We start from the raw sequence: 26,845 nt of genomic DNA, 5'->3' as shown, positions 1-26,845 counted from the left end.
TTATTCTTTTTTGTTCTTTATATGGCCTATTATTAGGCTTTGCCTTTTTAGCCTTTAAGTCACTCTCAAGCTCTCTGTAAGAGCTTCTCCCTTGTATTTGGTTTCTTATGATGAATTATACAAATAGTTGAAACTAAAAAGTTCAATATGGTATCAGAGCAAGAACCATAGGGTCATGTCTCTGTTGTTTTTCTTTTGTTTCATTTTTCCTTCTGTTCATCATTTGTTGAGATGGCAGAAGACAATCCATTCAGTTCTAGGGATACAAGTTCCTCAACCTCAACACCAACCAACATGATACACGGTGATATCAATCCAAACCAACGACTGTGCTCAGTATTGTTGAACAAGTTCAACTATTTGCCTTGGTCATGAGCCGTCTCTCTTGCCCTAGGAGGAATATCGAAGCTAGAGTACGTAAATGGAACCATCAAGCCTCCAGAATCCACCTCACTCTCTTTTTATGCATGGCATTCAAATGATCAGCTCATAATGTCTTGGATTCTCAACTCGATAGAGCCCAAGTTGTCAGAGCTATTCAGCTATTCAGGATTTTCACACCTACTCTGGGAAGTTGTCAAGGAAATGTATGGCAGCCAAAATAATGCTACCTGTGTATTTGAACTGAAGAAGAGTCTTGATGGCCTAAAGCAAGGTGACCAATCCTTCATTCAGCACATTGGAAGCATGAAATTTATGTGGAATAAGCTTGATTTATAACATCCACACAAAATCGAATCCGTTGTGCTCTTGAAGAGGGCTGATGAAGATAAAGTGTTTCAACCGTTGGCAAGCTTGGGAGCTAAGTATGAAGATCTTCGTTGTCATTTGCTGATGACTCCAGAATTACCATTATTCATCAGCGTGTGTCATGCAGTTCAAAGGGAAGAAACTCGAAGAAAGGTAATGCATATTTAGCCCAAGTCTAGCTCTAAGGCTAGGGTTTTCACTAGCAACCACAAAATCTCTGGTGAAAGAGTTTTTAATGGGAAGAAGGCTGACTGGAAGTGCATATATTGCAACACTAAGGGGCATCTATGGGAAAAATGTTGGATCTTACGTCCTGAGTTAAAACCTAAGTATGACAAGGAAGGGAAAATGATCAAAGATGGGAAAGGGTTTGCTTCAAAGGCCCTCCGTGCAACTAAGTGTTCAGCTGATGAGATGGCAAACTTCACTTCAAATCTGATTTCCTTGATTAATGAATTTGCTACCTTTCTCCAAAAAAAGAACGGGACCACTGAGAATGAAAAGATGATCACTGAAAACTCCACTGCCATGCTTGGAAAATTCGATGACTTCTTGGAAGGTTAGATACCACAACACACGACAATATCCCAGGTATTATCAGTGCACTCTCCATTACTCTCAATGCATATCTCACATATGATTTTTGGATTGTAGACTCAGGTGTCACTGATCATAGAACTAATAAAACATCTTGTCTACATGAGTTTCAAAAATTATCTAATCGTACTCATGTATCTGTAGCAAATGGTAAAAGGGAACCTGTTCTAGGAAAAGGAAAAATTAGGTTGATGGGTAATGATGTAGAGTCCACTGCACTTTACGTATCTTCATTTCCATTCCAGCTTTTTTCCGTAGGAAAAATCACACACACTTTGGACTGCCTTGCCATATTTTGTCCTCATAACATTGTGTTTCAGGATCGAGTCACTCAGAAGAAGATTGGTGAAGGGTTCTTCTTAAGTAGTCTATACTACCTCTTAAAGAAGTTCAATCTTGTTAAGGATCTCATTGCCAACCTAAGTCATGCCCAGGAGTACCAACTTTGGCACCAACGTCTCACTCATCCCTCAGAACAAGTGATGTCTAAGTTATTTCCAAATTTTTGTAAAAGCACACATGAGTGCGAGATCTGTCAAATGTCAAAATACACTAGGCTGTATTTTGTATCCTCTCAGTCTAAAACCAGTAAGCTTTTTGAAGTTGTCCACTAAGATATTTGGGGACCTTCTCGTGTTGAGTGATTCGATGGATACAAGTATTATGTCACTTTTATTGATGATTATTCTAGGGTTACCTGGTTATATCTTTTAAAGTTTAAAGGTGATTTTTTGAAGCTTTCAAAGACTTTCACAAACTAATAACCAATCAATTTGCCTCTAAATTATATACTTTAAGGTCAGATAATGGCACCGAGTATACATCCAATAACATGTCCAATTACTTAAGCAATCATGGCATCTTGCATCAAACTAGTTGTATTGGTACACCACAACAAAACGGTGTAGCCGAGCAAAAGAATAGGGATTTGTTAGAGAAAACAAGGTCCCTTATGTTTCAGATGCAAGTTCCTAAAAGATTCTGGTCCCAAGCACTTCTCACTGCAACCTACATCATTAACAGATTTCCAACTCGTGTGTTGAATGCTAAGTCACATTTTGAAGTGATGAAAGGAAGAACTATCGATTTGACTCATCTCAGGATCTTTGGATGTACTTGTTATTGATAACAGTACTTAGAGAATCAAAGAAAACCAGAAAAGCTTAGAGAAAGAGAGAAAAAGAATTGAAGATAGAGAGAGATCAAAAGATATGAGTTTCGGCGTATTGTATTGAATGAATCAATTTACAAGATTCTTACACCCTTATATATCCAAGTACTACCTTATCTCCTAAGCTTTTTAATCCAACCAATCTAACTAACTAACTGTCTTTTATAACAGTTTTACACATCAGCACCATTTTAAACATTTTGACCATACTACCCTTCTTATGCTAGTCAATATCCCCCCTCAATCTTAACTTGGGTTACCAAGTTTAAGATTGTAACAATGCTTGACGAATAACGGACCATGCAACCCCTTAGTTAGAATATCGGCAGATTGATCTTCAGTGGGAATGTAGGAGACTGCTAAATCACCTTGTTGCACCTTCTCTCTGACAAAATGGTAATCTGTATCCAAGTGCTTGATTCGGGAATGAAACACTGGATTTGCACTTAATGCAATTGTAGACAGATTATCACAGTGTATAACTGGTGGTGATGGCAGAAACAACGCCAAATCCTTCAAAACCGCCCTTATCCAAGCTAGATCAGCTGCAGTGTGAGCCAAGGCTTTGTATTCCGCTTCAGTAGAGCTTCGAGAGACAGAACTTTGCTTCTTCGACTGCCAGGAAATAGGATTATTACCAAGGAAAACAAGATAACCTGTCACAGACCTTCGAGTGTTTAAATCTGCAGCCCAGTCCGAGTCTGAAAAAGCATTAAGAATCGGGTTTGTAGCTGCTGAATACACAATACCATACTGCACTGTACCTTTAAGATACCTCAAGATTCTTTTCACAGCGCCAAGATGAACATCAGTTGGTGCTTTCATAAATTGGCACACAGAATTAACCGCAAAGGCAATATCCGGCCTAGTAAATGTCAGGTATTGAAGAGAACCTACAATACTTCTGTAAAATGTAGGATCAAGCAATGACATGCCTTCAGTGACAAGTAATGAATTGTGTGGCTTACATGGTGTTGTGGCCGGCTTACAAGAATCCATTCCAGCTTTATGTATCAAATCTGTGATGTATTTCGACTGGTTGACAAATATATCACCATTGGATTGATATGATATCTGTAGTCCTAAGAAATAGCTGAGTCTTCCCAAATCTTTTAACTCAAACACCTCTGATAATTCATGAATGACTTGTTGAACTTGGACAGACTTAGAACCTGTCAAAATTATATCATCCACATAGAGAAGTAGGATGATGATATCAGCACCAATGTGTTTTACAAACAAACTGGTGTCAGACAATGAAGCATGAAATCCCATAGTACCCAGATAGCTGGTAAACTTAGAGTTCCAGGCCCGTGGTGCTTGTTTAAGGCCGTACAATGATTTAACCAGTTTACATACATGAGTAGGATAGGTGGGATCAATAAAACCCTGAGGTTGTTGCATATAAACTTCCTCTTGTAAATCCCCATGTAAGAATGCATTTTTAATGTCTAACTGTTTCATCTCCCAGTGATGCATTGCAGCCATAGCAAGAATGATTCTTACGGTTGTGTGTCTAACAACTGGACTAAACGTCTCTGAATAATCAATTCCATGCTCCTGCGAGAATCCTTGAGCCACCAACCGAGCTTTGTATCTTGATATACTGCCATCAGAGTTCTTTTTGACCTTGTAAACCCATTTACTACCAACCACAGATCGGTTACTAGGATATGGAACTAGCTGCCACGTACCTTGAGCCCTAAGAGAGTCATATTCTTCCTGCATTGCTTTCTGCCAATGTGGAATACTTGCAGCTTTTCGAAAATTAGAAGGTTCTTTAGTATCAGTTATCTCTGTCACAAATGAATAACCACCAAAAAACGCCTCATCTTCTGTAATTTGTAATGTTTTTAATTCTGGAAAAGATGTCAAGTATGCAGCATAATCCTGTCTTTGTATAGTCCCACTCTTCAATCTTGTAACCATGGGATGAGTAGATAATGCAGCTGGGTGTGGAGAAATAGGAAGTAATACCTCTAGTTGAGTACTGTGATGGACAGGCAACAAGGGTGATTCATTGACTTCTGAAGTGGAGTGATGATGATGGGAAGTTGATGTTGGAGATGTGCTTGAACTAGATGAATCAGATGCTGCCATATCAGTACTTGGCTGCACACTTGATACTTGCTGCTGAGAAACAGTATCTGGAACTGAATCTTCTTGTAACTCATGAATAGACACATCACTTGATACTGGTACTGAACTATTAACTGCAGGAATAAGCATTTGAACCATAACCACATCTCCAGTTATCTGCTTAGGCTTTTCAGAATGAATACATCCTCGAGATGGTTCTGTTTTATATGGAAACACAGCTTCATTGTATATGACATGTCGTGACAAAATCAATTTTCTATTGGTCAGATCATAGCATATGGCTCCTTTGTATCCCAAAGCATAGCCAAGAAAAACACAGAGTGAAGATCGAGCTTGAAACTTGTTGACAGTATATGGTCTCAGTAAAGGATAAATTGCAGTGCCAAAGACTTTAAAATTATGAATCTCTGGTGTTTTCCCAAACAAAAGCTGATATGGAGACTTAAACTCTAACGGCTGAGATGGCATTCTGTTAATTAAGAAGACTGCATGAGAGCAAGCATGATACCAGAATATTTGAGGCAAATTTGCTTCTGTCATTAAAGTGATGGCAGTTTCTACCACATGACGGTGTCTCCTTTCAGCAATACCATTCTGCTGAGGAGTATAGGGGCAAGAAATCATATGTGAAATACCCTTACTTGCTAAAAACCCCTTAAATTCTTTACTCATATATTCACCTCCTCCATCAGATTGAAAACATTTAATTGAAGTATTAAACTGATTGAATACAAAGGCAGTGAACTTCACAAAAATTGAACAAGCTTCTGATTTATTAATCATGGGAAATATCCACATGAATCTGGAAAATTCATCCACAAATGTAATGTAGTACTTATATCCTTCTACAGATTGTATTGGAGATGGTCCCCATACATCGGAGTGAACTTTCTCAAACAAACACTTAGCTTTATTCTGTCGAACTGGAAATACTTGTCTACACATTTTCCCTTTTACACAAGAATTACACATATTGGGACAAGAATCTTTACTAGTAGTAATATCAGCAGCCTTCAACATTCTAGCCAAAATCTCCTCAGATGGATGTCCTAGTCGTTGATGCCAAATCGCAGTCCTTACTTTCTGACCCAAGAATGCAGCACATCGACTTAACCTTGTAGCAAATGAATTGTCAAAGGTAGTCACTGGAATCTTGAAGAGTTCCCCATCATCACTCCTTCCTTTGTACAAAATCACCCTTGTGGCCTTGTCCTGTATAAAGAAATCCACATCATCACAAATAAACCAACATCCATTATCTTGGCATAGTTTCTTAACAGACAAAAGATTCACAGTGATTTGAGGCACATGCAAAACATTATGCAAAATTAAATTATTAGAAGGAGTTGTAAGTGTAGAAGAACCAATATTCTTGACTGCCAAACCTTCACCATTTCCAATTGTTATTTTCTCCTCCCCATTGTAAGGATTGACTTGAGAGAGGGCATGAACATTAGAAGTCATGTGGTGTGTAGCTCCAGTGTCTAGAATCCAAGTATCCCCATTTGAGAACCCATGTCCATTATTCTGTGGTACATTCTGTCCAAGAGTAGCTTGTGCAGTCATTGCAGTCAAGGAAGGAGGTGGTGGATTACCCTGATAAGCAAAATTATTTCGATGATAACACTCCAGTGCAATATGTCCTCTTTTCCCACAAATCTGGCAAGCAATGAACCCTGTATTACCAGTAGCAACTCTGTGATAGCAATTAGCTGCTGTGTGTCCTCTCCTAGAACATATTTGACATTCAGGTGAAATACCCGATCTGTAAGTTGTATTACCATTCCAAGTATTACTTTTATGAAAACCACTACTTGAGAGACTGCTTCCATTTCCTGAGAAACTGCTTCCATTATGTGACTGAAAATTTTTACCATTTCCAGAGAAATTGCCATTAAAACTGCCATTGTTACTTCTGTGACCAAATTGATTTCCATTGCCAGAAAAATTTCTTGAACCATTGTTATAATTGCCATTATATTTCCTATTTCCCCCAGAAAAATTGGGCTTCTGCACAAACTTGTCACCATTCCCCACAAAACCAGAACCACCATGAAAGGCATTAGAATGTTCTTCATCATATTCCCTTTGAAACCTATGAGAATTTGAACTTTCACCAACTTCAAAACTGTTATGATTACTCTGAAAACCATTGGAACCAGAACCGTCTCCGTGAACATACATTGCTGCCATTGTTGTACTCAAAGACTTCATTCTTGATTCAATATTAGCCTCTGCACCAAGAAGTTGAGCCCTTAAATCTTTATATGATATAGGAGAATCCCGAGCCAAAATCACAGTCTTTATCATTTCAAACTCAGGAGGTAATCCAGATAACACAGCTATAAGAAAATCATTCTCAGTTATCCTTTCTCCAGCAGATACTAGTTGATCTTTAATTGCTTTAACCCGTAAAAGAAATCTATCCACAGATTCCCCACCTTTTTGGATAGTATGCAATTCACTCTTCAGTTGATTGATTCTGACCATGGAGACAGACGCAAATAGTTCTTGTAAGCAAGTCCAAGCCTCACACGCAGTCTTACAACCAATAATGTGCTCCATCACATCATCAGACAATGTAGCAATGAGAAGACTAAGTAACGCTAGATCTTTCTTCACCCAATCTTTATATGCCACAGTAACCTCATTAGTAACTCCTGCCTCTGTATCAATAACAAATCTCGGAGGACATGGATCTTCACCCGTGAAATGATCAAAGAGATCGTATCCCCTAAGAACAGACTGAAACTGAAAACTCCATTTAACAAAATTGTCATCCTGAAGCTTGACCGTGAGCATACCAAGCAACCCTTCAACCTTGACATTAGATGCCGCCATTTGAACCAGAAAACAGATAATATGAATACCAAACAACCAAATAAAATGTATTCTTGAACCCCAACTATACTACCCTTTGTTTCTTGTGGCTATCGGCCTTTTCCTTTCTTCTATGAAAACAGCTTCTTAACCTCAATAAATCTTGATCTAACAATGGCTATCGGCCTTGAAAAAGTAAGTATACGGCTATCGGCCTTGATACTTACAAGATGCACAGAAAAATCTTCACTAAGACATTAACACAAACAGATGGTGTGCACTACGAAAAACAGAAACAAAGAACCTGATATGAACGAAACCTTCGACCCTTTGAGCAGAAAACACTGAGAATTTGCAACCATCATCAAGCTTCAACTGATCGAGAAGGTTTGCACAGCGGAAATGAGAACCAAGAATCGGTTGGCTCTTGATACCATGATAACAGTACTTAGAGAATCAAAGAAAACCAGAAAAGCTTAGAGAAAGAGAGAAAAAGAATTGAAGATAGAGAGAGATCAAAAGATATGAGTTTCGGCGTATTGTATTGAATGAATCAGTTTACAAGATTCTTACACCCTTATATATCCAAGTACTACCTTATCTCCTAAGCTTTTTAATCCAACCAATCTAACTAACTAACTGTCTTTTATAACAGTTTTACACATCAGCACCATTTTAAACATTTTGACCATACTACCCTTCTTATGCTAGTCAATAGTTATGTCCACATCCAAGCTACTCATCGTAATAAACTAGAACCTAGAGCTGTGAAATGTGCATTTATGAGGTACTCTAGTTCTCAAAAGGGATACAAATGTTATAACTCACACACTGGGAAGCTTGTTGTCTCTAGAGATATTCGGTTTGATGAAGTCACTTCTTTCTTTCACAAGGATTCTGAGAATAATCCTCAGGGGGAGAGTCTAATGGACACCTTTCCACTGCCTACTCCTGGAGAAATTCATGCAAACCTCCCAATCCCGATCATTAATTCCAACATTGATGAAGTGGTCAATGAGGAAGTACCCAGTGCTCTAGCACCACAACCACAAGCTGCAACTCCATAATCAGTAGTAGCACCAAGAAGAAACCCTGCTAGAGATCGACATCCCCCGTTAAGGTTACAAGAGTACGTTACGTACTCTGCAAGGTACCCTATCTCTGAAGCTATTACTTACCAAAAATTGTCAACCTCCCGTGCATTATTTCTAAACCAATTGTCAAACAATCTTGAGCCAAGAAGTTTTCAAGAAGCCGTGTGTACACCTGTGTGGCAAAAAGCCATGCATGAAGAGCTCAAAGCATTGGATGAAAATCAAACTTGGAATATGGTTGATCTTCCCAAAGGCAAGAAGGTTGTCGGGAGTAGATGGATATACAAGATAAAATTCAATTCCAACGGTACCATTGAGAGACACAGGGCTCGATTGGTAGCCCGTGATTTCACATAAACCTACGATATTGATTACAAGGAGACTTTTACCCCGGTTGCCAAAATGAACACAGTGAGGGTGTTGTTATCAATGGAAATCAATCACGAGTAGCCCTTGTTTCAAATGTGTTTGTACCATACTTAAGGCCTCCGTATTTAAACCTTGTATAAATACTCGGAGGACTCAAATGTAATTATGTAATAAATGAAGGGGCATATATGTAAAAGGGGAGGAGCCCTTATTCTATAAAAGGACCTCTTCACCCTCACAACCTTGAAGCCTCTCATATTTAGAGCAAAGCTCTCAAGCTCTCTCTCCCTCATAATCCTCTCACAAATAGAGAAATACAATATCAATGTGGATGTAGCCCAAACATTGGGGTGAACCACGATACATCTTGTGTTGTTTACTTTCTTGCAGATTCATGGTCGGATTTACGTTGTTCTAAGACCTCCGATTTTGTGCATTAACATTTGGCGCCGTCTGTGGGAATCGATATGAAAAGTTGTGTCGGTTCTCTTTCCTTTTTTCACATCCGCCGTGAATCTGCAAAAACCCAAAAACCCAAAGCTTTCCGAGAAAACCCAATGGTTCATTCTCTTTCTTTCTCTCTCTCTGCAGACAGCCTCCTCACCAAACACTTTCTTTCGCTCTCCTATTTCTATCTTTCTTTCTCTAGAAATTCCAGTTTTCTCTTCAGACAGCAAGAAAGAAGAAAGAAGATGAGAAGAGAGAAACAACAATAATGGCTCCAAATTCGACACCATATGTGACTCTTGTTTCTTCTCACAGACATTCGCCACTTTCTCTTTACTCTAGAGAGAGAGAGAGAGATGGGAAGGTCAAGAAGAAAGTACAAGCAGTCGCGGACGAAGGTGCTCGTGGGGCTGCCGAAGAGAAAGCTCAACGTATTCAAGCCCGCCTTCTGCCTCCTTCCGAAGCTCCGCACCTTGCTGGAGCAGCAAGGGCTGGCCTTAGCCCCTTAATGGGACACCGAAGGCTCCGCCATCTAAAACTACAAGTCCTTCGGCTTCGTTTCCAACCCTAACTTGCTCAGCCTCCGGTCTCGCAATTCTCAAATGGTCGAGAGCGATTCCCTCCAGGTCCCCCCTCCGCCCTCCGATGACCCTGATGCAAAGCTCTATTTCGCCGACGACAGCGATCTCAAAAAGGACGATTTGAAAACTAGTCTAGGGAAGAAACAAAAAATCTGCACCACTACAACCATAAACGGCCATGCAGCGTCTTCATCTTGGTTGACTCATTGAGGAGTATGGCGATGACTATCAGAGAATGTTCATGGATACGAAACTAAATGCAATGCAGCATTCTGTTGCAACTTTGGAGAAATTATGCAGACGATATCATGTGCATAAAGATAGAAATCCCTTGATATTGACATGTTGAGGAATATGCTCGATCTTACATGGCGGGCGACCTCATCAACATCCTTCTGGCATGAATGTGATCTCATTTCCTTTCATAATATGTTGTATACTGCCAACTGTGTTTGTTGTAATGTTATCAGCTGTCATTAATTTAATCTGGTGAGTCTGAAGAGTTTAATCAACCACCCACATGGATGGCTTTTATCGACCACCCATATGGAAAAGTTAGCTATGGGTGTGTTTGCTATAAAGTAAGCATGCAAATCTGCAAAGGAGCATGCTTTGAAAAATGGACCCATTATGCCTGGAAATGGAGTGGGAAACAAAAACGAAAGCAAAAGGAAAAAAGCAAAAGAAAAAGAAAAAGAAGGAGTGAGAATGGATGGGCATGACCAGGCTGTCCAAGAAAAGCAAGTGGTTTGCAAGCAAAAGATACCTTACAAAGCAACATGGGTGGACAGAGAAGGAGCGGAGAGATCAAGAAAAGCAGAAAGAAAAGCAGAAAGTAAAAGCAGAAAGCAAAAGAAGATAAAAAAAAAAAGACATAAGTGTAGTGGTGATGACATGCAGAAAAGGGAATTATGGGCATGACCCATTGAACTGAGGGTCGGATTTATTTTTGAATGATGTGATTTATTTTTCTTATCTTTCGGAGACATCTGTATAAACCCCATCAGAGAGTTAAAAAAAAAAGGCAAGCCCAAAATAATGGGTTGGAATGTTATGTGGAGGGCAAAGGCCCCTATGCCCAAAAGAGCCAGGCCCTACGGCTTCAAATTTATTCGGCAGCCTGCCGCTTTATCATCAACCAGGTGATCAAAAGTACGCCAAGTTCTCCAAAATTATTCGGCACCATGCCGCTATTATCACCAACCATGTGATCAAAAGTACACCCAGTACTCTAAAATTATTCGGCACACTGCCGCTATTATCACCAACCAGGTGATTAAAAGTACGTCCAGTACTCCAAAAATTCTTCGGCAGCCTGCCACTATTATCACCCACTAGGTGATCAAAAGTACGTCCAGTACTTCAAAATTATACATGAGCATCACTCATGTCAATCATACATAAACCTTTATGAGCATTACTCAAGTCAATCATACATAAACATTCATGAGCATCATTCATGTCAACATTCATGAGCATCACTCATGTCAACATTCATAAGCATCACTCATGCCAACATCCATGAGCATCACTCATGTCAATCAACATAAACATTCATGAGCATCACTCATGTCAATCAGCTTCGAAAGCTTCATTTACAGAGTTCCAGCTTTGAGAGTTCCAACTTCAAAAGCTTCTTTTACAAAATCTCTAGCTTCAAACCTTCACTTGCAAAGCTTCAGTGCAAGGTATACAAATACCGCATCCGAACAGCCACCATTTCGGCCCATACATGGATTCAATTTGAAGTCTCCAGCCAACAGGCTCTATTGACTGAAGACTTGGGGGACTACATTATGTACCATATATTGGGCCTCAACTGGGCCTCATGAAAAATACTTGAGGGACTTAGCTCATTATTTATGTATTGAGGAGCGAGCCCTTATTATATAAAATGGACTTCCTCACTTTCATTAGAAAACACCCATTACCTATGTATTGAGGAACGAGCCCTTATTCTATAAAAGGGACTCCCTCACCATCATTAGAGAGCATCGCCGCCTGCTGAGTAACCGCTTCGCCTTGAGCATCACTCCATTACCATCATTAGAGAGCATCAACTCTAACCCATTATTCATGTACTGATGAGCAAGCCTTTATTTTATAAAAGGGATTCCTTCACTTTCATTAGAGAGTATCGCCGCCAGCTAAGCAACCTGAAACACCCCAACCTCTTTTATATTTTAAAATTGTTTTAAAACCTTAATTGGTGAGCCCGTGGGGCCCACCTTGTTTTATTTTTTTGTTTTCCGGTCTCTCTTCTCTCAGTTCTCTCTTTTTCATCACCTCTCCCGCAACTCTCCCTCACTCTCTCGGCCCTCTCTATCTCAACCCATCCGAGGGTTTTCTTACCAACAAATATCACCATCGTCTTTATCTCGTCGCTACGAACTCAACCATAGTATTGGCATCTTGAAAGTCGAACCATGAAGCCCCGTACACGAGCTCCGGCGAGAACAACCCCTTTCGAGGCCATTTCCGGCCAAACCACAGCGAGTTGGCCGGCGTGCAAGGTATCAATCTCTTCGTCTCCCTGAGTACTACAACTTTCCTTTTTCTTTCACTCAATTTCGTTGAGTATTAAAGAAGTTATACTCATTTGAATCTTACCCAGTTTCCAGCGAGTCCGACGGCTTTCGAGGCATTTTCCGGCTAAACCACGGCGAGTTAGATGTCGTGTGAGGTATCATTCTCTTCGTCTCTTCCAGGGCTACAACTTTTATTTTTATCTCGCTTGATTTCGTTGAGTAGTGATAAAGTTATGGCCGTTTAAAGTTGGGTGGTTTTCCGGCCGAATCTCCGGCCTTCTTCTTCGGCAAAACCAGGTCTCTCAGGCCCTTTAGAAAACCCAACGGGCCTTAGCCCGTTTTGGACCAACCCAGTACCCCAGCCCACATCCTTTTTATTTTTAGTTATGTGTTTTTAAAACCTAAGGGCCTTGGGCCGGATTTAAATGAAGGGGCTTAAAGCCCTGTTTTCTTTTGTGAGGCCTTAGGGCCGGGCTTTGTGTGTGTGTGTATTAGGTGTGTGTGTGTTAGTTGTATGGGTTTGGGCTTGAGCCCAAACCACCCATTCTCACCCTAATACCCTTTTAACCCAAAAACCCTAGGTTCCTAAAATCCTTTAAAACCCTAAACCCATCCAATCCCAAATCCCCTATTTTATTTAACCTAAACCCTAAATCCGGATTCAAGCCTAAAACTCGTTTGACCTAGTTTGACCGTTGACCTCCAGTCAACGTTGACTTTAAGGTTGACTTTTCGGGTTTTCGTCCGGGACCCTTCTTAGGGTAATTCAACGCTCTGAATCCATTTCCAATGTCTGTTTTCCCAAATTCAATTTCTATTATATAGTTTTATTTATTGGACTCTTTAATGTGCTTAGGGACAATTATTGTGATGTTTCCGTCTTCGCTGGTGGCGCAGCTTTTGGCAACTAAGTACTGTGAGTGGACCTCTTCTAAAATTACATGATTTGATAATTTAATTCCATAAATGATTAGCATGCCTACGAATTTATGATTTGATTTATGTGAAGCCTGATGATTTAATATATTGATTATCGTCTCGTGTTTTGGTGAGGAATTATTTATTAGCCTATATTGAGCTATATTTTAATATATCGTATTTTCTATTAAAACCATGAACTGGTAGACTATCTGATAAATGACGATAGGATGCTAGAACATGATTTTGAACCCCTCTTTATAGTGTAGACGATGATCGGTAACCTACGCTATGAAGTGGTATTTACGAGAGGCGTAACATTTTGTGCGTACCTAGTGGACACTATGCCGCCTGGGGCGAGGATCTGGTGTTGGCATTTAGGCCGGGAGAAATAATCCCTAGCTACGGGCTGAGGGACATGAAGAGGCATTGGGCCGGGTGGTAATTATCTCTGGCTACGGGCGCAGAGACTTAGGTGCAGGCATTGGGCCGGGAGTTATATTTATTCGGTGATCTTACTAGCAGCACACCGCGTTTACGAGACGATTTATGAGACGTTTGATATTTTGATTTCCGCGATGTTTTTCCGCGAGATATGGCTTTTGAGATATTTTTGGCATGCTAGGATTTTTATTAAATCCATCATTTATTATGCTAGTAGTTTTCATTATATAACTGTGGGGGTTAGTATCTTGACAACTGTTTTATTATTATATTATATATAAACTTGGTCCACTCACCTTTGTTTTGCGCCCCCATTCAAGACTTAGAATCAAGGCACCTAATCCCAGCGTCAAGGCACTTCCGCAGCAGCATCTTCGAGTCCTCTCGGGGTAGGACCCACTCCTTTGTTCATTCAATCTTATCTTAATTCTTGTTAGTGACTAGGTTTAGTTGTATGCTCTGAACACGTTCCTAAATTGTTAGTTCATTGTATTTCAAATTTCTAACCTTTATTTATTTCTTATTCTTAGCTTTTGTATCAATTAATGGCTTTCGTCACCCCCGGGTGTCGGCCAGCACGTGTCGGTCCTGGTATTCGGGAAATATCAGGGTCGGGGCGTGTCACAACCGCCTCGCCACGAGCATCACTCCTAACCCATCACTTATGTATTGAAGTGAGGAGCCCTTATTCTATAAAAGGAAACTCTCTCACCTTCAATGCCACAAGCCAAGCCAACCAAGGCAACATAAGCCACAAACCGAGCAGTCTCGCAACATGTGCTACTTCTAGTTGAGAATCATTTCAAATTGAGCACCGCCTCATATCGAGTATCAGTCCTAAACGACATCTAGTTACTTCGGCTCACACATGGACTGAATTTCAAGTTTCTAGCCAAAAGACTCTCTTAACTGAAGACTTGGAGGACTACTGTTTGTACCATACTTAGGGCCTCCGTATTTAGACCTCGTATAAATACTCGGGGGACTCAAATGTAATTATATAATAAATGGATCGGCAAATATGTAAAAAGGGGATAAGCCCTTATTCTATAAAATGACATCCTCACCCTCACAATCCTGAAGCCTCTCATATTCAGAACAAAGCTCTCAAGCTCTCTCTCCCTCATAATCCTCTCACAAATAGAGAAATACAATATTAGTGTGGACGTAGCCCAAATATTGGGGGTGAACCACGATACATCTTATGTTATTTACTTTCTTGTAGATTCATGGCCGGATTTACGTTGTTCCAAGACCTCCAATTTTGTGCATCAACAAAATGGATGTAAAAAATGTTTTCCTCCATGGTGATCTTGAAGAAGATGTATGCATGAAGCTACCTCTTGGACACTTACAAGCAGGTAAACTTAACAAGGTTTGCAAGCTCCATAAGGCTATATATGGACTCAAACAATCCCCTCGAGCTTGGTATTCCAAACTGAGCTCAGTTCTTGAAGTTACAGGGTTCAAAAGAAGTCATGCTGACTCCTCCTTATTTGTTCGCATTGGTGTCCTAGGCAAGCTCGTTGTGTTTATATATATTGATGATCTTATAATTACAGGGGACAGTGTGAAGGAAATCAATGCTCTTAAGTGCTCCCTACACTAACATTTTGCCATTAAAGACTTAGAAGTCTTGAAATACTTTCTTGGCATTAAGGTGGCCATTTCTTCCAAAGGGTTATTCTTAAATCAAAGAAAGTATGTAGTTGATCTTCTTGATGAAGCACACATGCTTGAGTGTAAACTTGCTCGCACTCCCCTTGTTAGCAAACTTCAGTTGGATGCCAAAGGTGAGCTTCTCTAATCCTAGTTTTTATCAGCGTATGGTTGGAAAACTTATTTACACCTCACGATTACTCGACTTGACATTGCTTACTCAGTGAGCCTTGTCAGCCAGTTTATGCACTCTTCTACATCGGTTCATTGGGAAATTGTCAAGAGAATACTTAGATATCTCAAAGGTTCGGTCAGTAGAGGCATACTCATGAAGAAAAATGGGTCCACTCACATCATGGCCTACATTGATGCTGATTGAGTTGGTAATGCCCTTGATCGAAAGTCCACCATAGGTTTTTGTACTTTTGTTGAAGGTAATCTGGTCACCTAGAAAAGTAAGAAACAAACTGTGGTTGCAAGATCCAGTGCTGAAACTAAATATAGGGCTATAGCAGCAGCAGCTTGTGAACTTATATGGTTGAAGAGTCTTCTATTTGATCTTGGCTTCACCAGCAAAGAACCAATGTCGTTGTTTTGTGACAACCGGGCCACAATGCATATTGCTTTTAATCTCGTATTTCATGAAATGATAAAGCACATTGAAGTTGATTGTCATTACATTCGTACACAAGTTCAATCCAATGTCATCAACACTGTATACACTAGAAGCCATGATCAACTTACTGATCTCTTCACAAAAACTCTAGACTCTACCCAATTTCAACGGTTGTTGTGCAAGCTTGGATCAATTAACCCTCTTGATCCAGCTTGAGGGGGAGTATTGGAAGTGATGTACTTGACGTGATGGAAGTGAGTCGTGTACTTGATGTGATGGAAGTGAGTGATGTACTTGACGTGATGGAAGTGATGTACCACCACTTTTCCTTTGTTCCTTAATTTGAATCCTTAATTCATGGTCTTATGTCTCCCTTGAAACTTGTAATTATACATTTGTTGCACGTTAGCTAGCTTATTCCTTTTGGTTCTTTATATGGCCTATTATTAGGCTTTGTCTTTTTAGCCTTTAAGTCACTCTCAAGCTCTCTATAAGAGCTTCTCCCTTGTACTTAGTTTCTTATGATGAATTATACAAATAGTTGAAACTAAAAAGTTCAATAATATCATTGTCTGTAACCAAATGTACATACATGTTGTTGACAGATTTTCAGCAGTATCGATGCATATCCATTGTTTACTAAAGAATGAACGTCTTGCACGTATAGTTTCTGGGAACAATTAGTTATATCATCTCTATGTGAACTTTTCCAACTTATTTTAAGTTTCTTCAAGAAATGTGAAACTCTTGTGTTTTAATATTCTGTGTTTATATCAATCAAATTCACATTTAAATCATTCTTTATTCATACATTGTTATGTAAATGTAATCTTACCGTTGTGTTCTTGCATATTGATGAACCAGAGAAATAGAGTTTGCAAGAGAGAGATCAAACCAAGCAAAGCTAAATCCATGGCCAAGGAACAACTGCACGTGCTCAGTGCACTTGACACTGCAAAAACACAATGGTACCATTTCACCGCAATTGTAATCGCCAGAATGGGATTCTTCACCGACGCGTACTATCTCTTCTGCATTTCCCTTGTCACCAAATTGCTTGGCCGCATATATTACCAGTTGAATGATCACCAAAATCAGGCACATTGCCTCCAAATGTGTCAGTAGCTGTCAATGGCATGACGCTTGTTGGCAGATTAGCAGGGCAAATGGTCCTGGCTTTTACAAATGATGCCAAATAAAGTGTGCATTTTCCATGCATAACATGTGTGTACGTAAAGCGTCAGGGTTTATCTTTGAACCTGAGGTCTTGTGTTTGAAACTGTCATATGCGGTGTCGCGTGTATTATCAAAATTAGGGTACTCATGTTTCTCTCCGCAGCTGTGACTAAAGGGTATTGAGTATATAAGGTATAAGAGAATCATCAACCGTTTTTTGTTTCTCAATGTAAAAGTTGAATTTGTTTTGAGGGTTTAGGTAGTTTTGCACATTTTCTCTTAAGGCATAGTGGCTAGTTAATTTTCACTGTTCATAGTATGTCTTATATCAGATCGTAGTTGTAGTCATGTAATAATAAAGATAAACATATAGTATGCATAATCATTCCCCTTTCCTAGCAGGCATCACAGACGCGGAACAATAGAAGGAGCAGGCTTTGATACCTATTTAGCGATTGATCCATTTTCTCAAGTGACAAACTTTCCTCCTCACTTCGAATAGTGGTGACCCTTTTAGAAGCCGATCCAGACTTAGCCACAGATGGACGCTTCACTCTATCTTTGGACCTTGACTTTAGTAGCAGCAAAGAACTCTTACGTTGAGCGGTCTTCTAGGACAAGAATTTAACCTCTTTCGAAGTGACATATTTCACAGGCTCATCAGTTTTCTTTCATCCATTGAATGAGACTGCTTGATAACAAGTTTTCCCAAAGCAGCAGAACTTTCACGAGCAACAAAAGAAGTCTTTGGTTTCTTCTCAATTAAAGATCAAGCAAGTAGGCTAACCTACCAATAAAGTCATGCGCCTCGCTTGCTGCCCCAATTACATTTACTTCTACTATGTGACTCACCATAACGTCTACTATTGCTTTATTTCTCCCAGCCATACCGATTCAGCTATGTGGCTTCTAGCCTCAATGACTCTCGCACCACAGCTCTTAGTTACATCGACGCCTTCTAATGGCTCCAACTACGATGTTATCTCTACCACATGCAACCCATTGGCACTCAAGCCTTAATAGTTGCTGTAAAGCTTAAATGGTAGGCCTATCCTGCACTTGCGCCAGCCTCTTCTCCAAATAAACTTTGTGGTCCATCCTCACATGGTACCAGGCCAAGCCTAATGCACCACGCCTAGCCTAGCGCCTCCATTCTATCTCTCGAGCCACATGAGCCTAACGCCTTAGCACCATACCATATCCACTAATTCCTGTTAAGTCCAACAACCATGCTTGCGCAACCCATCGGGGTCCAACCTTCCACGCCACACTAGGTTAAGCATCACGGGCCCAATGACCCGCTTCTTTTTCCCCTTGCAATTTGGCCTACACTAGCCGTTGGCTAGTGGCTCCAGCTACCCTTGCGACCCTATTCCTTGGCTTCAGTCGAGCTACACATATCTTTAAGCAGCCATTTTTACCATGTCACGCACATGGGCCTCATTCCACTCGTCCCAAGCTGTCCTGTGGCAGTAGTAAGAAGAAGAAATATTTTATTTTCTTTACCTTGAGGCGCAACAACAACGACGAAGACAATCAACCCTTTGCGGGGCAAGTAAAGAAGAAAACTAGGGGATGAGGCATAATTTCCTCCAGTTTTTTTTCTTTCTTGTTTGGAAAATAATTGTTCTCTAGGTTTATTTAATCATCCACTTAAGTAGAGTTAAATAGATTTTATAGGTAGTTAGACCCCATATCCCATAAAACATTCATTACAAGTTAGATCTCACAATCCTATGTAGTCAAGGACTCGTTTCTGGCAAGCCTATCGAGCAAGCCTATCGACTTGAATTTCTACACCTCATGCACCTCTTACACGCAGCACAACAGGTGTGAGGCATTTGTGGAGCCAAAAATAATTTAGAAAATCTTGGATCTGACACTTGAACTTTTACCCACAAGTGACAACGAAACCCTCATTAAATTAGCGAGGCTCACATTTGTTCCATGCGTAGTTCAACCATTAAGAAGACTTAAGTTGCTGACCGCAACTTCTTCAAGCTCTCATGCTCATGGCAAGGAGAAAAGTTAAAGGAATTAAAGATAAGATTAATAACTAATTCATACCTTTAAACTTTCCTTATTGAAGACCAACTTAATCAAGTAAGGAATCACAACCGAATCTAATCAAGGATTTTACGAGATAATATTATTAATTAAATAATATCTTTAGGATAATTTTCTTCTCCGTCCTACGAATGACACAACTTGGCCAACTAAATATTGACACATGGCATGAAAAACCCTACACATGGGACCGACTCTAGCTCCTATAAGTACCCCGTCCTAAACCAATTTATGGTAAGATTTTGCTATGCAACTAAGCCCTAAACATTTTTTTTTCAAAGAAATTCACTTAGGCATTGTAAATTAGGGCATCTCTAACCGAGGGCTAGCCAAATGGCTCGTTTTAGCCATCTGGCCCTCCAAGATATTAATATTTTAATGAACAGTACAGGGCCATATTTGCCTCCGTCTCCAACTGAGAGCCAAAGGGCCATAAGGCTCGTTTTAGCCCTGTCACAAAAAATCGTCTCCAACCGAGGGCCAAAAGGCCATAGGGCCAAACATAATTTATTATTTAAAAACTACAACTTAAATTCAAATCCAACGGCCAGCTAGCCGTTGGTAACTGACATCATGCTGACGTCAGCTAGCCGTTGGATTTGAATTTTTTTTGCTATAAATAGGGTGGATATTGAGCTATAATTCACACAACTTTGAATTCAGTCTTTTTCAATTCAAGTTTGCAATGAATTCCAACTTTGGATCCTCTTCGGATTCCAATTGAGGTTCCTCATTCAATTCCAAATTGGAAGCAAAATGGGCGCAAATGAGACGAGAACATGAGGAGTCTGATGAAGAAGTACAAGTAAGGCACAACAAACAAAACAGAGCAGCAGCCATGGTGTGTCAACCAAATGAGGAACAACCTTAATAGGGTGGCTTTGTTGCTGGTCGCTCTTACAAACCACAAAACAGAGCGATGGCGGATGCTAATCTGATGAACAACTACTTCAACCCCAACTCGGTGTACACAGAAGAGGATTTCAGACATCGCTTCCGGATGAGGCATCATGTCTTCGAGCGTTTATTGTTGCACTCTGAATGATGGCCTATGGCTCCCCAGTTGATTCAATGGATGAAACCCATGGTATGTCTAAGTCTACATGCCGTGATACTTTTGAATGATTTTGTGACACAATTGTTCAAGTTTACAAAGACGAGTAACTCCGCGAGCCAAATCTAGAAGATCTAAATCGGCTCATTCACAAAGTTGAAGACCGTAGGTTTCAGGGCATGATAGGTCATTAAACTGCATGCATTGGGATTGGAAGAACTGTCCCACCAAATGGCAATGAGGTTTTAGCGGAAGGTCGAGAAAGCCAACTTTTGTGTTAGAGGCGGTTGCCTCATATGACACATGGATCTAGCATGTTTTCTTTGAAGTCCTTGGATCCCAAAATGACATTACAATTCTTGGGAGTTCACCCATCTTCAATAACTTGACGGAAGGTAAAGCACCTCAATTTGACTACTATATCAACAGCCGTCAATACAATATGGGGTATTACTTGGCAGATGACATCTACCCAAAGTGGGCAACACTTGTCCAAGCAATTCCAAACCCTAGGAATGACATAGAAAAGTCACCAAGAGGCATACCGGAAAGATGTTGAGAGAGCTTTCGGTATTCTACAAGCACGGTGGAAGATCATCAACAAATCGACAAGAGGGTGGAGTCGAGAAAATTTGGACTCCATCATGATGTCTTGCATCATATTACACAATATGATAGTGAAGGATAAGCGAGATGGGTATATTGACGGAGAGTCTGATAACGACCAAGAATATCCAAATAGGTCAAGAAGGGCTTGTGCAAAAATATATGATGGGCTTAATTTCCCTTTCAATCCAAGAGCTAGTAGTATCTCTATAAATGAGTACATCAGGAGCTATAGAATGATACGTTCTCATGCCACAAACAAGTACCTACAACAAGATCTTATTGCACATCTTTAGGCCAAAAGAAGCATGGAGTAGGCGTTTAAGTTTTATGTTGTTAAATGTTTTTAAAAATGTTGTTTAAGTTTCATGTTGTTAAATGTTTTTTTTATGTTGTATAATTTGTATGTTGGTTAATGTTATTTAATGTTGTTTTATATTGTTTAATGTTGGTTCATGTTACTTAATTTAATTTAATGTTTTATAATGGCTTAGGAAGTTATAGGAAAAAATATATAATTTAAAAAAAATATGAAACAAATTTTGTGAAATAGAAGTTATAGGAAAAGAAAATATAATTTAAAAAAATATATGAAACAAATTTTGTGAAATAGAAGTTATAGGAAAAAAATATAATTTAAAAAAATATATATGAAACAAATTTTGTGAAATAGAAGTTATAGAAAAAAAAATAGAATTTAAAATAAAATGAAACAAATTTTGTGAAATAGAAGTTATAGGAAAAACTGAAATTTTTCATAAAATAAAAGTTATAGGAAAAAAATAAAATTAAAAAAAATGAAAAATAGAAGTTATAGGAAAAATTTTCTAAATAAAAATAATAATAAAACTATAAAAATCAAAAATAAAAAATCAAAGGCAACGGCAACGGCTAGCTGACGTCAAATAGCCGTTGCATTTGAATTTTAACTTAAGCATTCCTATTGGTTATAACCGACAGAATTAATGTTTTTTCTGGCTAGCCTCAGGCATGCAGCCAGCCCTCCAACCCTTTGGCCCTTTCAGATTCTATGGGGCCCTCTCAGATTCCACGAGCCCTCTGACCTAGCCCTCGGTTGGAGACGATTTCAGGCTATTTTCGACCATCTGGTCCTCTGGACCCTTCAGTTGGAAATAACCTTAGCCAAACCCCTCCCCTCCACTCCATTGGTGCATGATTTTGATCTTTGATTAAATGTGTTTAATTGTTTTATAGATACAAATTCACCAAGATTGAAAATGAAAATTATACAGGAGCAAAAATATACGCGGATTACTTTTTGAAAAAAAAAATCACTTCATCATATTTTTGCTACCAAAAAAGAAAAAAAAAACAATAGTGTCCATGACCACAAACATCTTAATCTTAACATCTAGGATTCTTTCCCTTTTTTTTTTTTTTTTTTGGTTCAAAATCTTAACATCTAGGATGAGGACTATGATTGATAACTGGCACACCCCAAAAAGTAGAACCTTTCAAAACGTTCAAGCCTTCAAGGTAAAGGTTTGCCGTTTTCTCTCAAACAAGGGAGATGTTGAAATTTGGACTGTATTAGTAAAAGAATTCAAAGATTTCGCACTAATTGGGACCAATATTTGATTCCTAGTATGTGAACAGAAACTTCCCCACAACCGTATCACTTACTAAATTTTTTTTTTTTTGACCCTTTTATTTTTATATTCATGTATTACAAATAATTTTCCTACTTTATTATCTTACAGAATGATATATTTTCATTAAGTAGCAAGAAAATAAATTGGTATTAAACTTGTTATTTACGATATTCGAATCAAAGACATCTCACTTACAAGTAAAAATGAATATTACTAAAAAGTAAATTGAAAAAGGCAAAAGATATTAACTGTGACACATTTAAAAATAATGTATTTAACCATCATGACAATCTACAAGTAGTAAAATTTCTCGGACCTTACTATTTTCATAATATTTATTTATGTTATTTCAATAACAAAAACACTCTGCTAGATTAAATGAACACAAATAAAATGGATACGATAAAAAATATTAAGAGTGAAAAATAGTATTATAAAGAGAGGCTTCCAATTTATTCCTTCTTAGGGGGGCTCATGAAAATGACAATGGAACGTTCAAAAGTCTTAACAACCGATTCATTCCATACGCTTTGAGTCGTAGACTATTCTATTTTAGTCACAGAGTGTGACTTCTTGTTGGATAACAATTTTAGGAGGGGCAATTTGAATGCAACTAAGACTGTAAATCGATTTAAAAACAACTTGCACTGGTAGCCAATATCTCAATGTGTTCAGCTCATGAAAGAATAAAGGAAGTAAATAAATAAAGAGAGTGGGACCACGTGTCGAAATCGTCGAGCAAGACGGGGAAGGTGGGCAAGGTGAGACTTGAAACATGGTGCGACGGTTGACTGAAAAAATAAAAACGGACGCGGGGGAGAAAATGGAAAATGCCGGTGGAAATTCCTTCGTGTGAACGCATTGGCTGCTGCCGTTGCCTATAAATATTCGCATCCCTTCATTTTCCTTGTCTCACCGTCAAATTTCTTCGTCTCCCTCTCGCTCGCTCCCAACAGGTTAGGCTGCAAATTAAATCAATTAATTTATCTAATTAGATATTAAACATCTTTGTTTATGCTTAATTTTTGCTTCCATTGTTGTTGATCTTGTAATTAAGTCCGCTGATCTCTCCATGCATGCAAGTTGCAAGCTCAAAGTGCATAGTGTAGTGTAAAGTGTGAAGTGAGTGGGGTTTTAAATGGTTTGGTAGATACTTTGAGACTTCTATTAAATCCTCAGTAGGTTATCTGTTTGTCTACTTGTGTAGGAACAAGGATTGTCTGTCCTCCATTTCCGGTGCTCTTTTCGTACTCTTCTATTTTGTATGGTCACGGTTAAGTCATGTTAACATTTTATATTGTTTTTTTATTAGTTATAATAAGACAAAAATGAATAGTAATATAAAATGTTGACGTAACTTAACCGTAACCACACAAACAAAAGGGCACGGGAAGGACACCAAAAATTGAGTGCAGACAATCCTTGTCCCTTGTGTGGGGCAGTTTGAACGTGATTTTCCTAGTTCAAGCTTCAAAAATTTGTGTACGACAACTCTCACGCCGAGTGAAATTAATATGAAATTGAAAGCAAAGTACGACAGGCGACGTTGTCCAAATGCCCACCAGAGCTTTTCTCACTTAGAAATCTGGCCAAAAAAACAAAAACCTCTTCAGTGGTAGAATGAGGCAGAGTTCATTATTTGTCTTTTCCTCCACTTTTCCAGTAGTCATGGAAGTTTTCCTAGTTTCAGAAGATCATTTCACTTTTTCATGCTCAAATAAAATGGTCCCTTTTTTTGGGGGGTGGCAAATAAAATTTCTTTGGACTGTGTAATTAGTTAGAGAAATACTAAAAAAAACTCTCTTAAAGTGTTAACTCTTCATGAATTTTTTGTCACTTTTCAATTTAACATCAATTTTTGTAACAACATATAAAGTTTTATGCCAAAAACATAAAAGGAAAGATAGTACATGGAGAATCCTATTTTTGAAAAAGTCTCCATAGCATTTCATTATAGTATCCTTTATAAGAATTCTTTTTCTCTAGTTAATGTTGTGATGTGATAAATTAGTGACAAAAAATTTTGAAAAGTCAGAAATTATACAGTGAATTGGTTGAACCTGGAATTCTAGGTGAGGCAAAATTTAATTTTCAACGTATGACCAACTGTTAATGTTGTGTTGCTATATTATTGTTCGAATATTTTACGTTGTACTTGCCGCTTCCGCACGATAAATATTTTTTTCATTTTCTCACTCTTCAAATTGTGCAGATAAAAAAAAAAGCTGGTGAGAAAGAAAGAGAAGAGAGAGAGAATTTGTAAAAGCTAGCTTAGCCATGGCTAATGAGCAATTACAGGTTCTCAATGCACTTGATGTAGCAAAAACACAATGGTACCATTTCACTGCAATTATCATTGCTGGAATGGGATTCTTCACAGATGCATATGATCTCTTCTGCATTTCTATGGTGACCAAGTTGCTCGGCCGCATATACTACCACGTTGAAGGCGCAGAGAAGCCCGGGACATTGCCTCCGAATGTGTCAGCCGCCGTAAATGGTGTGGCGCTTTGTGGAACCTTAGCAGGCCAGCGCTTCTTTGGCTGGCTTGGTGACAAGATGGGAAGGAAGAGAGTTTATGGAATGACTCTTATGCTTATGGTCATATGTTCTATTGCTTCAGGTCTCTCATATGGGCATAACCCAAAAACCGTTATGTCAACGCTTTGTTTCTTCCGGTTCTGGCTACGGTTTGGTATTGGCGGTGACTACCCTCTTTCTGCCACAATCATGTCTGAGTATGCTAACAAGAAGATGTTGAATTATGGCCAAACAAACAACTTTCGGCTATTAAAAAAAGGAAAAGAAAAAAACTTTTGGTTATAAAATTATAAAGACATCATGATGAGGAGGCATCATGATGATGTTTTTCTTCTTTTGTGGTTTTTTATTAGCCGAAAGTGATGGCTTGTTTTGAATAATAATTCATTGTTTTGTTTCGGTAGAAGCAAAGAAAAGGAGAGCTCAATTTTCAGATTAGAGCAGAAGAGAGAAGAGAGAAGAGAGTTGCAGAGAAAAGGAGTGCAAGCTGCAGAGCATCAGAAAATAGAAAGGGTGCAGCAACCCTTTGTTGAAAAGAAGAAGAATGTGCTCTTCTTTTTTGTTAGCAATCATCCATCATAGTTATTGTTGTAATAGCTTTGAGCTACATGTATAGAGAAGAAATTATTCATTATATTTCTTTCTCTATTTGTTTCTGTGGTGTGTGAGAGTTATTGGGTGTATTGGGTTATTTGGGTTGTGAGATTGCCAACACTTTGTAAACTCCCATTTGGTTGATAGTGGATTATTGGGTGAGCTCCTACTGCTCCGAGGACGTACTCCAGTTACACTGACTGTTGAGGAACCTCGTTAAAATCTTGGTGTCTTTAATATTTTGTTCTTGCATTTTTATTTGATAAATTTCCTGTGGGTTAACTTGAGTTGGTTCTAAAATGTTCGGTGCTATCCTAGCACAACAGAAGACTCGGGGAGCTTTCATTGCCGCGGTCTTTGCCATGCAGGGGTTTGGAATTTTAGCTGGTGGGATATTTGCTATTATCTGTTCGGCCGCGTTTAATGCCAATTTTGATGCTCCAACATATAAGGTCAATGCACTTGCCTCAACCGTTCCACAAGCGGACTATCTGTGGAGGATTATTGTGATGGTAGGAGCAATCCCAGCTGCAATGACTTACTACTGGCTCATGAAGATGCCTGAAACTGCCCGTTACACCGCCCTCGTTGCAAAGAATGCGAGACAGGCTGCATCCGACATGTCAAAGGTTCTGCAGGTAGAAATTGAAGCAGAACCCCAGAGGGCTGAGCCGACTGCTAATGCATTTGCTATGTTCTCCAAGGAGTTTATGCACCGTCATGGACTTCACTTGCTTGGAACAACAAGCACTTGGTTCTTACTTGACATTGCATTCTACAGCCAAAATCTGTTCCAAAAGGATATTTTCAGTGCGATCGGATGGATTCCTCCTGCAGAGACGATGAATGCTATTGAAGAAGTCTACAGAATCGCAAGGGCCCAAACTCTTATTGCATTGTGCAGTACTGTCCCTGGCTACTGGTTTACGGTAGCTTTCATTGACAGGATTGGAAGATTTGCAATTCAATTGATGGGATTCTTCTTCATGACAGTGTTCATGTTTGCACTGGCTATTCCCTACGATCACTGGACTCACAAGGACAACCGAATTGGGTTCGTAGTGATCTACGCATTGACCTTCTTTTTCGCAAACTTCGGT

At 39.2% G+C, this 26,845-nt stretch overlaps 2 protein-coding genes and 2 pseudogenes across 3 annotated transcripts in view; all 4 read left to right on the top strand.

The window, feature by feature from the left end:
* The window catches only part of LOC126621894 (inorganic phosphate transporter 1-4), a 34,243-nt gene that overhangs the window by 6,839 nt on the left and 559 nt on the right, over nucleotides 1-26,845 (top strand). The gene's annotated exons all lie outside the window — the stretch shown is intronic.
* Nucleotides 9,695-10,278, top strand: LOC126621103 (uncharacterized; annotated as a pseudogene).
* LOC126621896 (inorganic phosphate transporter 1-4-like) lies at nucleotides 23,431-25,982 on the top strand. The gene is made up of 2 exons (XM_050290512.1): nucleotides 23,431-23,566; nucleotides 24,823-25,982. Exon 2 carries the CDS (start codon nucleotides 24,888-24,890, stop codon nucleotides 25,434-25,436), a length of 549 nt encoding a protein of 182 aa, XP_050146469.1. The 5' UTR covers nucleotides 23,431-23,566; nucleotides 24,823-24,887; the 3' UTR covers nucleotides 25,437-25,982.
* LOC126621895 (probable inorganic phosphate transporter 1-7) lies at nucleotides 26,030-26,739 on the top strand (annotated as a pseudogene).

The sequence above is a fragment of the Malus sylvestris genome, chromosome 5 (genome assembly GCF_916048215.2).
Source record: "Malus sylvestris chromosome 5, drMalSylv7.2, whole genome shotgun sequence".
NCBI classification, from domain to species: domain Eukaryota; kingdom Viridiplantae; phylum Streptophyta; class Magnoliopsida; order Rosales; family Rosaceae; genus Malus; species Malus sylvestris.
Note: the sequence above shows the minus strand (reverse complement) of the source record. Positions and strands in the feature narration are given on the sequence as shown.

Bases quoted from the DNA above. Each gene is read 5' to 3' on its own strand.
- LOC126621896 (XM_050290512.1), top strand. From the start codon at position 24,888: ATGGCTAATGAGCAATTACAGGTTCTCAATGCACTTGATGTAGCAAAA.